The 13,524-nt window shown below is 43.3% G+C and overlaps 2 protein-coding genes and 1 non-coding gene across 5 annotated transcripts; 2 read left to right on the top strand and 1 right to left on the bottom strand.

Annotated features, from left to right (window-relative positions):
* Positions 1-580: 580 nt before the first annotated feature.
* Positions 581-4,026, top strand: LOC115052894 (claudin-9-like). 3 transcript variants are annotated; one of them, XR_003841403.1, is made up of 4 exons: positions 581-1,342; positions 2,763-2,923; positions 3,438-3,616; positions 3,711-4,026. XR_003841403.1 is itself a non-coding variant. In XM_029517348.1 (1 exon), exon 1 carries the CDS (start codon positions 653-655, stop codon positions 1,325-1,327), a length of 675 nt encoding a protein of 224 aa, XP_029373208.1. In that variant the 5' UTR covers positions 582-652; the 3' UTR covers positions 1,328-1,854. The 3 variants fall into 3 exon arrangements, 1 of the variants encoding a protein (XP_029373208.1); XR_003841404.1 differs by having other exon boundaries at positions 2,763-2,929; XM_029517348.1 differs by lacking the exons at positions 2,763-2,923; positions 3,438-3,616; positions 3,711-4,026 and having other exon boundaries at positions 582-1,854.
* On the bottom strand, positions 2,539-5,079 carry sbds (SBDS ribosome maturation factor). Its single transcript, XM_029517347.1, has 5 exons — positions 4,883-5,079; positions 4,525-4,654; positions 4,192-4,392; positions 3,429-3,593; positions 2,539-2,852 (listed from the first exon to the last, which is right to left on the bottom strand). The coding sequence occupies exons 1-5, from the start codon at positions 5,008-5,010 to the stop codon at positions 2,727-2,729; spliced, it is 750 nt and encodes a 249-aa protein (XP_029373207.1). The 5' UTR covers positions 5,011-5,079; the 3' UTR covers positions 2,539-2,726.
* A 7,960-nt stretch (positions 5,080-13,039) lies between these two features.
* On the top strand, positions 13,040-13,203 carry LOC115053646 (U1 spliceosomal RNA). Its single transcript, XR_003841476.1, has one exon. It is a non-coding gene; the product is annotated as a U1 spliceosomal RNA (small nuclear RNA).
* Positions 13,204-13,524: the final 321 nt, after the last annotated feature.

The following is a 13,524-nucleotide window of genomic DNA, read 5'->3' as shown; positions in this document are numbered from 1 at the left end:
GCTGCAAATTGTCCCAGTAAATCAACATGTATTTTCCCAGTCTCATGTATTTAGCAGCAAACATTCATGAATTTATGGGTGCTCAATGTGCATGCATTTCATATCAGTAAAAAACCCTCGTAATTAATCATTTTGTGAACTTTTATTTTTGGTGAAAATGCTCCAAAGGTTTGTGTGCTCAGGATTTGACTGTTAAGAGATAGAAATAAACATTATAGAACAAATCATTTGGCAGTGAATTAACTGAACAGTCTACACTCTGCGCTAAAGTTTATATTAGTAAGAAGAGGTAAGAAAGATGATAAGGCTCTTTAAATCCAAAATGCTCTCAGAAACGTGACCCGCTGGCTGAAAAACGGGAGTACAGTGGAGCCTTTGTTTTTCTCTGGGAGAGAGGGATTGTTTTGAAACCATGGAAGAGCAAGTGGGGGCCCTTCCCTGCTCCACCCAGCTGCAGCCATGCTGCGCTGTCTTATTTTCATGAATACCAGAGAACCGGTTTGACCTTGTAAAATGAACAAATTGCCTCTGCCTCTCTCATTCACTGGTGTTAAAATAACACCCCACCCCTGTGTGCTCTGCTGCCAGCTGTTTCTGTTTAGGAAGTCGGGCCTGGAGTGAAGAGGAGCAGACAGGCAGGCGGGCCACAGTCATGGAGCGGCAGCTGGAGCTTGCTGCCCTTGGTCTGGCCTTTGTTGGGTGGATTTGTGCCATTCTGACACGTTGCCTGGCTCTGTGGAACGTGAGCGGCACCCTGAACAACACCACAGCTTCTCTGTCTGCCTACTGGGACGGGGTGTGGCTAGAATGGGATCACTGGGACCTGGCCCACGATGGCAGCCTGCACTGCTCTTTCTACCAATCGCTCCTGTCTCTCTCTGGAAGTTTCCGCACATGGAGAACCCTCATAATGTCTGGAATTGGAGCTGGGGCTTTTGCTGCTGTGATTGGTGCAGTGGGGGCAGCGTGGTTCCCTGTGCGCGGCCAGGTCAAAGTGTTTTCCGGTGCTGTTTTTGTATTGTCTGGGATCCTGCTGCTGGTTCCTACAGCCTGGACATGCCATCACACCAGTCAGCCACTGGAGGGTGCTGAGCTGCTGCGGAGAGACTGGGGACCTGCTCTGTACCTGGGGTGGATCTCCTTTGCTCTGATGCTGGTAGGAGGGCTGTTTCTTACCACCAGATGTCCCACCAGTGAGCAGCAAGCACAGGAGCCTGATAGGAGTGGGTACCCAGATCTAGAGGAAGAGGCCAACCACCCACTGAGCAGAATCAACAGGACTGCATTCACAAACAGCCAGTATGAACGCAGATCACAGCCCATCTGAGGCCGCCGTGCTGTGGTAGAGAACTGGAATATTATTATGTGAAACAGCTGTGTATAGATGTAATGTGTGCATATATTTGGTAATGATGCACTGGTTTAACATTAGAAAGTAATTTTTTTTTTTACATTTTATGCTGATAGAGGCATGGCCTGGAGTTTGAATTTTAAGGGAGTTGTATAATTTGTGTTGATACTAACACGCTGTTTTATAGTGCAAAGCATCTTCTTTAATTCAATTCTCATCTCCCCAACTCCATAACACTTTTCATGCTCTTATGAAAACTGAACTGATTCCCACTGTACTATACTGTACTGAGACTGAACACATTACTGCTCCTAATGGTTCTCAAGCCGTGTGATGCTTTCAGTGTGAATGAGTTCATACTGATTCTAAAAACCTCATACTGCACCTGCATTGCACTGTATGAGAGTGATGCAATTTCACATGTGTTTTTTGGTTTGTTGAGCTGCAGAAAACAAAAAACTGACTTGAATGAATGGAATAAAGCTTTGAAAATTAATATTTCAGTAAATGTGTATCCCAGAGCTTTAAATGTTAAAACACAGAGTACTTGAAGAAGCAAATAAGTGATCAGTAGCTCTGATTTATGCATATTGTTGCCCAAGTAATGAAAAGAAAGAAGCTACACTTGGAACTTCTACTGAATTCTAATAGAAAATGGCTAGAAAGACATGCTTTCAATTTGTCTGACCCAATTTTAAAGGGATGGATTAACATTTCCAATCCTTCTATTTTTGCCTTCGATGCAATTGATAAGCTTTGTATAAACCTGGTTTGGTCATAATTCTTTCCCCTTTTTTGTATCTAACTATTGCAAATTTAAAAACGAAACAAATTTGGTAAAGGCGCAATACAATTTTCAAAACAGCCTTGTGCATATCTGAAAAAATTCCTGTAAGCATAGAAAAGATAAAATATTGTTGATATATATTTATTTGCCACAGAGCAAAAAATTTATTATCACAAAATATGTGTCATAGGGTGAAAGAAATTATTCATAAAATTATGATATAAAGCATGGCTGCACACAAAGTCTGATAGGGAGTAGGAAGGACCTCATCCAGACGTATTTCCAGAGGTCCAAAGGTACTTGAATAAAATCTTTAAATAAATAATTCACTGTAGGCAATAACATCTATCTAGAGACCTAACAGTTTAAGTATGAATATTCAAAAGTTGTTTTTTTTTTTCCCCAAAATTCATTCCACCCAGAAATCAAAGAGAACAACATTTCTAAACTTACAGAATCTGGGAAGTAGGATTGCCCGAAATAGGTTTTGAATCTGACAGTAAATACAGACTCTTGAATGAGTTCTCAGTGTGTGTGCCACATTGATTAAGTTGGAGATAAGGTGCAGAGATCTGACTGACTGGGTTATTATAGTTTCTCATCTCCCTCTTCCACATCCTTCAGACTGAGCACCTCCAGAGAGCCTTTGCCTTTGGTCTCACAGCGGATCAGTTCGTCGATCTCCCTGAAGCAGCCAGGATCCACCAGACACACCTGAGGGTGAGGAGGAGGAAGGATGTGCAGAAGAGAAGAAAGAAATCACGTTTACACAGGAAGCAGGAAAAGTAAAGGTGGACACAGGCCACGCTGGATTTTATGGTTTTGGTTTTTTTTTTAATAACTCAAGCTAAGCCAAGTTTGGCTAGTCACAAAAGTCAACATTCCACAGGTCCCATATAGCATAAAGTCATGCGTCTGTACCTTTGTTGTTGATAAATCAGATTCTATCTGAATACTATGAAAGAAGCAAATTGATTGGTCCACAGAGAATTGCTCAAAGCCTATATTCAGAAACCTAACATTAAAAGAAAGGCCAAGAGATTCTCTTCTGATTTTATTTTTTTATTGTAGTTGACTTCTTAATCAAGTAGCAAAGAGAAACTTGAGAGAGGATTAAAATTACACTGAGATGGTTTTTGGTTCTTAAAATCTGATGGGTACCAACACTTCAAAAATATACTGTGAAAGTGTAAAACATAAACCTTTAAATTCAGGACAATCAGTCTCTGTGAGAACTACTTAATCACACATACAACCATAATGAGAATTTAAAAACTCCTTGTTCCTCACCATTTCCAGATCCTCATCAAAGTCTTCACTCTCCACAACCTGCAGGAGTGGTTTCAGCTTCTCTTTCAGTCGCTTGGCTTCTTTGGCTGGCAGCACCAGCCGCAGTCTCATGTGGGCTCTCTGGATCTCCATGGTCTCTTTCAGCTGCCGGATCACCTCCAGAGCCTGGAAATGGGACAGAATGGCAGGTAAAGAAACTTCCTCCAAAAGATTTTGGTTTCTCTTGTAGACCCAGAGCTTGGTGTTGGCTCTATTCAACCCTGCTATTGACATCCATTTCAGGTGATCCAGTCACCAAGTGAACAGCTCTAAGCAGCGGTGAATACATCCCAAATGAAGTGATCTGATCACACAGAGCACATTCATGAAGGTCTGGGAGATTTTGTGGCAAAACTATTTTTAATGTTTTTTTTAAAAAAGAAAAGTTTCACCAGCTACATTGAGAAATTGCCTTCTCTAGCACTGTCTAATTAGTCCCCACACAGTTTCAGAAGGAACTGAGCACTCAAAATGGGTAAAACTAGATTTCATTCTTAAACAGTACACATCACTTTGATGCATGCCACCACCTTAATAAGAAGCTGAAGCAGCTGTCACATTCAAGTGCAGATTTTTTTTTTATTAATAATAATGTGACTGAGGAAAGAATAATAAAAATGAGTGTGCGAGTCTGTTGTTCATTCATGCTCTGCAAATGGGAAATCGCGTTTTCTGGTGGTGCAATGATGAACACGGAGCAAACCAAAGCTGTAAACCTCCTCACCTGCTGCTTCGAGCTCTTGTTGGGCTTGACAGAGTAGTGGATGTCCTTCATTGCCCGCTCAATCAGGCTGACTGTGTAGGGCCTCTTGGTCTCGGGGTTGACACACTTCTCTGCCACAGTAGTTGCAATGTCCCTGAACATCGTCTCCAGCTGGCTCTGTCTCTCTTTGTCTGACACCTGGAGCTCTCCTTTGGCCAGGATCTGTAGTAAATAAACAATGAGAGTAAAAAAATAAAACTCTAGGTAAAAGCTCAGGGAGCGACAAAGAATATTTTACAGGACTCTGATGGAGATAAGTGGCGGCCAGAGAAACTTTGAGAAACCGTCTCTTACCTGTTTACAGATTTCTGTCAGATCATCTGTCCCAAAAGCTTTGGTCAAATCATCTTTCTTTGCCACCTGACCCTTGGACACATTGACGAAAACAGAGTGTGTCTGCAAAACCTCATCCAGGTCTTTCTCTCTGGAAGAATACACATGATCAGGTCAGTGCTTGTTTGAAGAGTCTGAGCGGAGTAGATTTACTGTGCCACTTATAAGGCAGGAGAGCAAATGTTTATTATCTGTCAAATAAAATTTGCGACAAACAGCATTGTGTTTATTATCTGTCAACTGAAATTTGACAGATAATAAACATGGTGGTTTAGATACATGGGCATAATGTGGATGTTGACATGTTAACGTCACTCACGCTCCCGATCTCCAACTCATAACTTTGTTCTTGTAGCAGGCGATCTCGAAGCGCTTCCCCGCTTTCTTCATCCGCACAACCGCCACATTGGTCAGCCGGATTTGGTTCGTCGGCGTAAATATGGACATGTTTCTGTTTATCAAGACAAAAACCTTCTGTCAGACCACTACCGATTAGAAATGCCCGAGTGCGCTTCCTATAAGCATCCCCTGTGAAACAGCGGCGGTAATCAAAGTTCCGCTTTTAATCTTCGTTGAGCTGATACGGCTTTAAAATGTATGCCAAGTGTGAACAAACATATATATTTAAATATAAATAAAAAAATATCTACATTTATGTAGGTATAACTGTTGATATAAATATAATAAAAAATGTAATTGTCAATTTCTTCTCAAAAAACAATATTCTAAACTGTAATCTGGTCATTTCAAATCAACATGTTAATGTTGCCCTCTATACAAAAAACAGACCAAGGCAAACTGCTACTAACAAAAAGCTTGCATTGTAGTTTGACTTTTTGATATTTATATGATGAAATTTATTTGAGAATATCTTTTTTGGTTTTATGTAGTAAAATGTTTGTACGGGTCACATACCTCACAGTTCAGATGATACGACAATTCCTGAGCCACATGTCGTATAGCTTTTGCATCAGTAAAACAAAGAAAAATGTAGTCGTATTATTTGAATCTGCACCATACAAGTTGTTTCGTGACCTCCACATCATTTGTTCCCTGATTTCCTAAAGAACTTAAAATCATATCACAATCAATTGCACATGAGAATGTTCATGAGGCATTTAGTTGTGCTTTTTTGTGCTTTTTATGTAAAGACCAATTTCATCCGAGTTAAAGTGTGAAGTGAATTCAGAAGGCTTAAAATCTGCGGCGCCGGCATGAGCTATTTTCTGTTGCACAGATCAGCATGGGTGAAGTTCTGTTTGGCGAAGAAGTGTTCGTTCACATGCAATGTCAATGTTGTGAGAGAAGTTAGCCAAGTCTGAGGAGTTTTTGCACCCTTGGTGAGCGGAGCGAGATATGTACGCTCGGACATTGTGGTGTAAATGCATTATTGCTGTTGTAAAATGCTTTTACTATTGTGTCACTCGGTGCTATTCTCTGGTGTCATGGAGGATTTGTGTGTCAATTTGAGGATTATTTAATTATTTTCTTACTCTGTACATCTGTATAAATAAGATTTTTGAGTTGGCTGAATCATTTTGACATGTTCTGTGTGTATGTGCCAGCACAACAAGAATTTGTTTACATGGGTGTTATCTTGCATTTCTGTTTATACCCTTTATTTGTAGTTTCACGGTGCTTGACTAGATGTGAGAAGAAAACTACTGCACCCATTATGGAGACTCTCTGCCTTATTGACGCCAAGGGCTGCTACAGTGAAACTCGGCGCTACATCTGAGTCATCCACCATACTCCACCTGCATCGTCCTGCAGCAGACGCCAGATAACCTGATCCTCTCCACACCAATGTTGGGATGCCACAGCTGCAGTAAGAGACTCTTGCCAACTGGAGGTTAAAATCAATCACAGATTTACACCCAAGATTAAGTTGATGTGGTAAAAAGATTTAAACTAACTGCTTGGCTAATTCATCATACGACATTGGACATTTATAAAATTCAAGGATTTCAACATTCTAAATAATATCAAAGGGGTCTTGAATATATGATACTAACAAATTGTGTAAATTCTAGAGCCTGAAATGTACAGCTATATTCATCTCAAGAGACCTTAACTCCTGAACCTAACGATATTTAAAGGGGAAATTTGTCTGATCATAGAGCATTACCAGCTTTCTTGTTTATGACATTTTGTATTGTCTCTGTTTATTTATTTGGTGTACCCTCAAAGTGTAAATGTCTGATGTGAGTGGTAATAATATAGTTTAAAGATAATTTAAAGCCACCTCTCACCAAAATTTAAGTCTAGACATAAAACACTTGAAGGCTCTACAGTGCAAACAGACACAAAAGACTAACAAGATGCTATCATCAGCTGAAGCAACAGGCAACTCCTCAGAGGCCCAACAGGTGAGGTCCAGCTCCTGTCTTTGGAAACACAAATACAGAAACTGTGATTTCACAAGAACTAGACAACCACTCAAACGCCACCTCCAAGTCCTCTAGCAAACATGCAGATGCAGAAGCAGACCTTGCTGCCAAACAAGAACAAGCAAAAGCATTGCAGAGACTACATGTACAACAAGCAAAGGTCAATAAACTGGAGAGTGAATGGAAACTCAAGGAAGCACAAATGCTAGCAGAAATTAAACAAAAAGAGGCCGAAATCAAATTACAGCTAGAAGAGGAGAAAACAAGGTTACAACAACTACAAGCAGACAACAAAGTAAAGGTAGCAGCAGCTTGTGTGAGAGTGTACAACAGCCTTGATTGCCTTGAAGATTGTGAAGAGGGGAATGGCTTTGAAATCCCACCTGACTGCCAAAACCCAAAATTCCATTCAATCGACAAGCTACACCATTCCAGCCTCATCCTGCATCACCTGAAGTGCCAACAGCTAAGGAGGAGGTCAGCCTGGTGCAGGCCATTGCAAGCTAATTTACATTAAGTTGCCTATCCGTCCCAGAGCCAACAACATTTACTGGTGACCCTTTAAAGTTAATTGACTGGAAGATATCCTTCAATGCCCTTATTGACCAGACGCCTCTCTCAGTTAGTGAAAAAATGCTTTATCTAAAGAGCTATCTTGCAGGTGAGGCAGGCAAGTCTGTAGAAAGATTTTTCTACCGCAACTCAGATGATGCATATCAAGGTGCTTGGGCAGTCCTACAAGACAGGTATGGAAGTCCGTTTGTCATCCAAAGAGCCTTCAGAGACAAGCTCATGAAGTGGCCAAAGATATCTGCAAATGACCCAACAGCACTCAGGGAATTTGCTGATTTTCTTCAAGGGTGTGCCGAGGCTATTCCCCATGTTAAAGGACTGTCCATCCTGAATGATTGTGAAGAAAATCACAAGCTTCTTAAAAAACTACCTGAGTGGATGGTGCACAGATGGAGCCGTATCGTTGTGGAACAGTTAGACAAATCTGGAGACTATCCAAGTTTTGCACAATTCACAGAGTTTATGCAAAAGGAAGCACGAATAGCTTGTAACCCCATTGTCTCCCCACTACTGATGAACATTAAAATCACAGAGAGGTTTCCAAAGAGAGCTAAAGCGCTCAACACAAGCATTCAACTGAGAAAAACTCCCTCAGAAACACTTGAAAACTCAAAGCCGAGGCCACCTTGCTTGTTTTGTAAAGATGAAAATCATGGTGTTGCTAAGTGTCCAACCTTTGCAGCAAAGAGTGCAGATGAAAAGAAAGCCTTTGTTCACGAAAATCACCTTTGCTTCAGATGTTTAAGAAAGGGGCACACTACCAAAGAGTGTAAAAGGTGGCACACCTGCAGTACATGTGGTTGACGTCATCCAACCTCCTTGCACATGGAGAAAAACACAAGACCTGCGGAAAAAGCAAGTAAAGGTTCTGTAAGCAAAGGAGACCATACAAGCAAAGAAATTCACAAGGTCATGACTCATGCATTGACACAACATGTTTCTGCCACCTCGAGTATTGTGCCAGTTCTTATGTCATCAGCGACAGAGTCCCAGAAGGAAATTCTAACTTATGCCCTTCTCGACACACCGAGGGATTCCACTTTTATCTTGGAAGATTTAGTGGCAGAACTAAATGTAACCACTCAATCAGTGCAACTTAAACTCAGCACCATGACAGCTGCCAACACAGTAATAGCAAGTAAAACTGCTAGTGGTCTACAAGTTCAAGGACTCATTTCAGAGACCTGCGTCAAAAGTGCACCAAGCCTACACGCAAGACTTTATCCCAGTTGACAAGTCTCATATCCCCACTAAAAGTACTGCACTCAAGTGGCCTCATTTGCAACACCTTGAAAGCAAGCTACCACCCCTCCAAGACTGTGAGGTGCGATTGTTGATTGGTTACGACTGCCCATCAGCACTGGCTGTCTTAGAGGTCATCATGTCAAAGGACTGTGCTCGGCTGGAGCATTATAGGGTCAGCCAACCCTCATTTGGATAGACAAGGAAACCAAAGCTTTGTGCACCGAGTTGCAGAAAAGGAAATACCAGTGCCACATACCACTGACGTGCTCAAAGTCCTGGAATCAGACTTCAATGAAAGGTGCTATGAGGATAACTATATGTCCCAAGATGATGTTCGCTTCATACCTCTCCTCAGTAACAACATTAAACAGAAGGAAGACAGACATTACGAGATGCTCCTTCCCTTCAAGGGTGGTGGTCCACCATCTCTTCCAAACAATAAGAAGCTGGCTACTGTTCGGCTGCAACATCTAAAAAGGAAGTTAATGGCCAACAAACAGTATTATGACCATCACGCAACCTTCATACAAGAGATCATCAACAAAGGTAATGCAGAGCCAGCCCCTACAGCATCGGAGGGAGAAGCTGTATGGTATCTCCCACATCATGGGGTGTACCACCCCAGTAAGCCAGGCAAACTAAGAGTTGTCTTTGATTGCTCAGCAAAATTTCGTGGCATCTCCCTAAACGACTCTCTACTGACAGGCCCTGTGACATTGAGAGGATGTTCCACCAGTTCTACGTCTCTCCAGAAGTTTGCGACTACTAGAGGTTCCTCTGGTGGGAGGATGGACAGTTAGAAACAGAACCAAAGGAGTATAGAATGACAGTTCACCTCTTCGGTGCTGCCTCTTCTCCGGGTTGTGCTAACTTTGGCCTTAAGTACCTAGCACAGCAACACAAAGCCAACCACCCCTCAGCATCAGCCTTCGTGGAGAAGAACTTCTACGTGGATGATGGATTAACCAGTGTTCCAACAGTCAAAGGGGCAAAGGAACTGATTGTCGAAGCGCAGCAGCTTTGCAAAGATGCAGGTTTGCGTCGACACAAGTTCAACTCAAACCAAAAGGAAGTCCTCTCCTGTGTGGCACCTTCTGAAAGGACAGTAACTATTGACCTGCTCGACCTCAATCCAGGCACAACACCAGAAGGTCACATACTTGGCATTCAGTGGTCTATAGAGAATAACACCTTCACCTTCAACATTGATGCAAAGGACCACCTCCCAACACGCCGTGGTCTCCTGTCAGTTGTTGTCTCTATATGACCCACTTGGGTTTGTAGCTCCCTTCACCCTGAGTGGAAAATGCATCTTACAGGAGCTTTGTCATAGAGGCATCGGATGGGATGATCCAATTCCAGAGAACTTGCAATCACGGTGGGAGGAGTGGAAGAAAGGTCTCCAAAGGTTAAAGGAAGTCATAATACCCAGATGTTACCACCCTCAAGACTTTGGCAACATTGTAAGGGTGGAACTGCACCACTTCTCATATGCCACCAATGCAGGATATGGCTCATGCTCCTACCTAAGGTACAAAAATTACAAGAACGAAATCCACTGCAGTCTTGTAATGGCAAAAGCCAGGGTAGCACCTTCAAAGATCACAAGCATCCCGTGACTGGAACTCTCAGCTGCAGTCACCTCAGCCAGAATGAATCTTATGCTGAAGGCAGAACTTGAGATGAAAATTGATGAAGAATTCTTCTGGACTGACTTCCAAGTGGTGCTGGCCTACATCAACAATGAAGCATGTAGGTTCCATGTTTTTGTGGCAAACCGCGTTCAACTGATTTAGAGAGTGCACAGATCCAAATCAATGGCACTATGTTGACACGGCACGAAACCCAGCTGACCACGTCTCCAGAGGTCTTCAGGCAGCAGAAATCTCCTCAGCTAGCTGGTTATCCGTGCCCAAGTTTCTATGGGAACAAGAGGTGCTCCCATCTCCTAAGCCCACAACAGAGTTGCTTGTTGGAGACCCAGAAGTTAAATCTATTCAGGTACTTGCAACTCAGGTCAGCGAGGAGAATACCACCTCAGCCGACTTTCCACCTGGACAACACTTGTGAAAATAGTTTCCAGAATCAAAAGACTAGGGTCTAAGCTAAAACATCGTGGTGACATTGTGACTGTTGACAAACGCAAGAGAGCTACTGAAGTGTTGATTAAACTTGCTCAAAAACAAGCCTTTCCCCAAGAACTAAGGAGACTTCAAAGCAGTTGTCAAGAGGAAAATCTTGCAAGTTCAAGTCCCCTCTTCCACCTTGACCCCATTCTGGATGGGGGACTTATTCGTGTTGGTAGAAGACTGAAAGAGTCAGCCCTCACTCAAGAAGTAAAGCACCCCATTATTCTCCCAAAGGACAGCCACATCACGAAGTTGATCCTGTCTCACTACCATGCCCAGACCTGCCACCAGGGGCGAAGTCAAACCCTAATGGAACTTCGAGCCAATGGATTTTGGGCTATTGGTGGGAGCAAATCAGTTGCCAAGCTGATACACAGATGTGTGCACTGCCGGAAGCTCAGACAACCAGCTGAGGAACAAAGAATGTCTGAACTCCCCAGAGAACGTTGTGAAGCCTCAGCTCCCTTCACATTCTGTGGCATGGATTGCTTTGGCACATTTGTCATCAAGCAGGGTCGCAAAGAATGCAAGAGATATGGACTTATTTTCACATGCCCTTATTCTCGAGCAGTCCACATCGAAATGATTGAAGATATGTCCACAGACACCTTTATCAATGCGTTAAGGTGCTTTATCAGCCTCAGGGGAGCCATCTACCAACTCCGCTGTGATCAGGGCACAAACTTTGTGGGCGCTAAGAACGAGCTCAGGGAAGCCCTCAAGCAATGTGATGCAAAAGCCCTGGAAGCCTTTCTGGCAGATAAACAGTGTGAATTCATTTTCGATGCTCCATCAGCAAGTCATGCAGGCGGCGTCTGGGAGCGACAAATTCGAACCATTCTGAATGTACTGAAGGTTACCATCGCTCAGTGCCTTGGCAGACTAGACGATGCTTCCCTTAGAACGCTGTTCTATGAGGCAATGGCTATTGTAAACAGTCATCCACTAAATGTCGATGAAATCAATGATCCAAAGTCCCTGGAGCCCTTGACTCCAAACCATGTCATATTGATGAAGTCTAAAGCTGCCTTACCACCTCCTGGAAAATGTTTGAAAGAAGGAATGTACGCTGCAAAAAGTTGGCGCAGAGTACAATATCTGGTTGAGCAGTTCTGGAGTCAGTGGAAGAAAGAATATCTCTTGAATGCCTCCTGAAGGCAGAAGTGGCATTGACCTCGGCACAACCTGAAAGTGAATGACATAGTCATCATCAAGGAGGACACACTTCCAAGAAACGAGTGGCACCTAGGACGTGTGGTGGAAACCATAAAAAGGGACTGATGAGTTAGCTCTTCGAGTCAAGGTGCAAGTAGGGGAGCGGAAGTTACCAGGGAAAAGAGACCATTCCTCTAAACCCTCAGTCATTGAACGACCAATTCAGAAGCTTGTACTTCTCCTTGAAAGTGAATAATTGGCTGCTATTCAAAAGATACACTTACATCAGACATGTCCGTCTATTTCATTAATGTGGCCTAGAGCCTATTTGTATATGTGACAGACCTATAACCTTTTGTGTATTGTGTATGTTTATTATAGTCTGGAAATCGTGTATGATTGTATTGCTGAATTCATTCATCAAAACATGATTTGGTGGGACTGTAAGTGGCAGCAGAACAGTCAATTCATCTCAGTCACAAAAAGGTGAAAGCTTCTCGCCCCGTAACCTGTGTGGTGCTCGGGAAAAAGAGAAAACCCGAGGGATTTCAACGGAAGCACAGCCGCACAGATCAGCATGGGTGAAGTTCTGTTTGGCGAAGAAGTGTTCGTTCACATGCAATGTCGTTGTTGTGAGAGAAGTTAGCCAAGTCTGAGTAGTTGTTGCACCCTTGGTGAGGGGAGCGAGATATGTACGCTCGGACATTGTGGTGTAAATGCATTATTGCTGTTGTAAAATGCTTTTACTATTGTGTCACTCGGTGCTATTCTCTGGTGTCATGGTGTCATGATTATGCTCAATGTATGATGTTTAAAATGAAAAGGAAAAGACATCCAATTTGTCAACCTGCATTGTCTGTACAGATTGCCCACGCATTCACAGCCCCGGAGGACTCTGGCTTCTCTCATGTTTAAGGTCAGCAGCACCGTGAGTGCAGAAGGTGTGTCGGGGAAAGAGGGCCCGGTCAGTGTGATGAACAAGTCATACTTACCTGGCAGGGGAGATACCGTGATCAAGAAGGTGGTTCACCCAGGGCGAGGCTCAACCATTGCACTCCGGTTGTGCTGACCACTGCGAATTCCCCAAATGTGGGAATCTCGACTGCATCATTTCTGGTAGTGGGGGACTGCGTTCACGCTCTCCCCTGACACAATGTGAACGACAAATGTGATCCGAACCCAGCAGCGAATCATTTCTCATTACATGTGCTGCTTTATTACGCACATTAGCACTGAGGTTAGCGTGCACCCATGTTGGCGGATGGAGCAAATTTATTGCTGCCGGTCCCCAAGGCCCTCGAGCCGGCGGAGGAGGACGGGGTGCCCCCGGCGGACTACCACCCATCCACATCTCGGTAGCCGCGCTCCCCAGCTACAAAGAGATACACAGCTGAAGCTCCAACTTTCACCATCTGTGACTTTCTCAATGACGCAGCGTATGCCCTTATAGGGATGTGTAGGAAGTTGAA

This window comes from Echeneis naucrates, chromosome 13 (genome assembly GCF_900963305.1).
Source record: "Echeneis naucrates chromosome 13, fEcheNa1.1, whole genome shotgun sequence".
In the NCBI taxonomy this organism is placed as follows: Eukaryota; Metazoa; Chordata; class Actinopteri; order Carangiformes; family Echeneidae; genus Echeneis; species Echeneis naucrates.
This window is presented reverse-complemented; position numbering and strand designations above follow the sequence as displayed.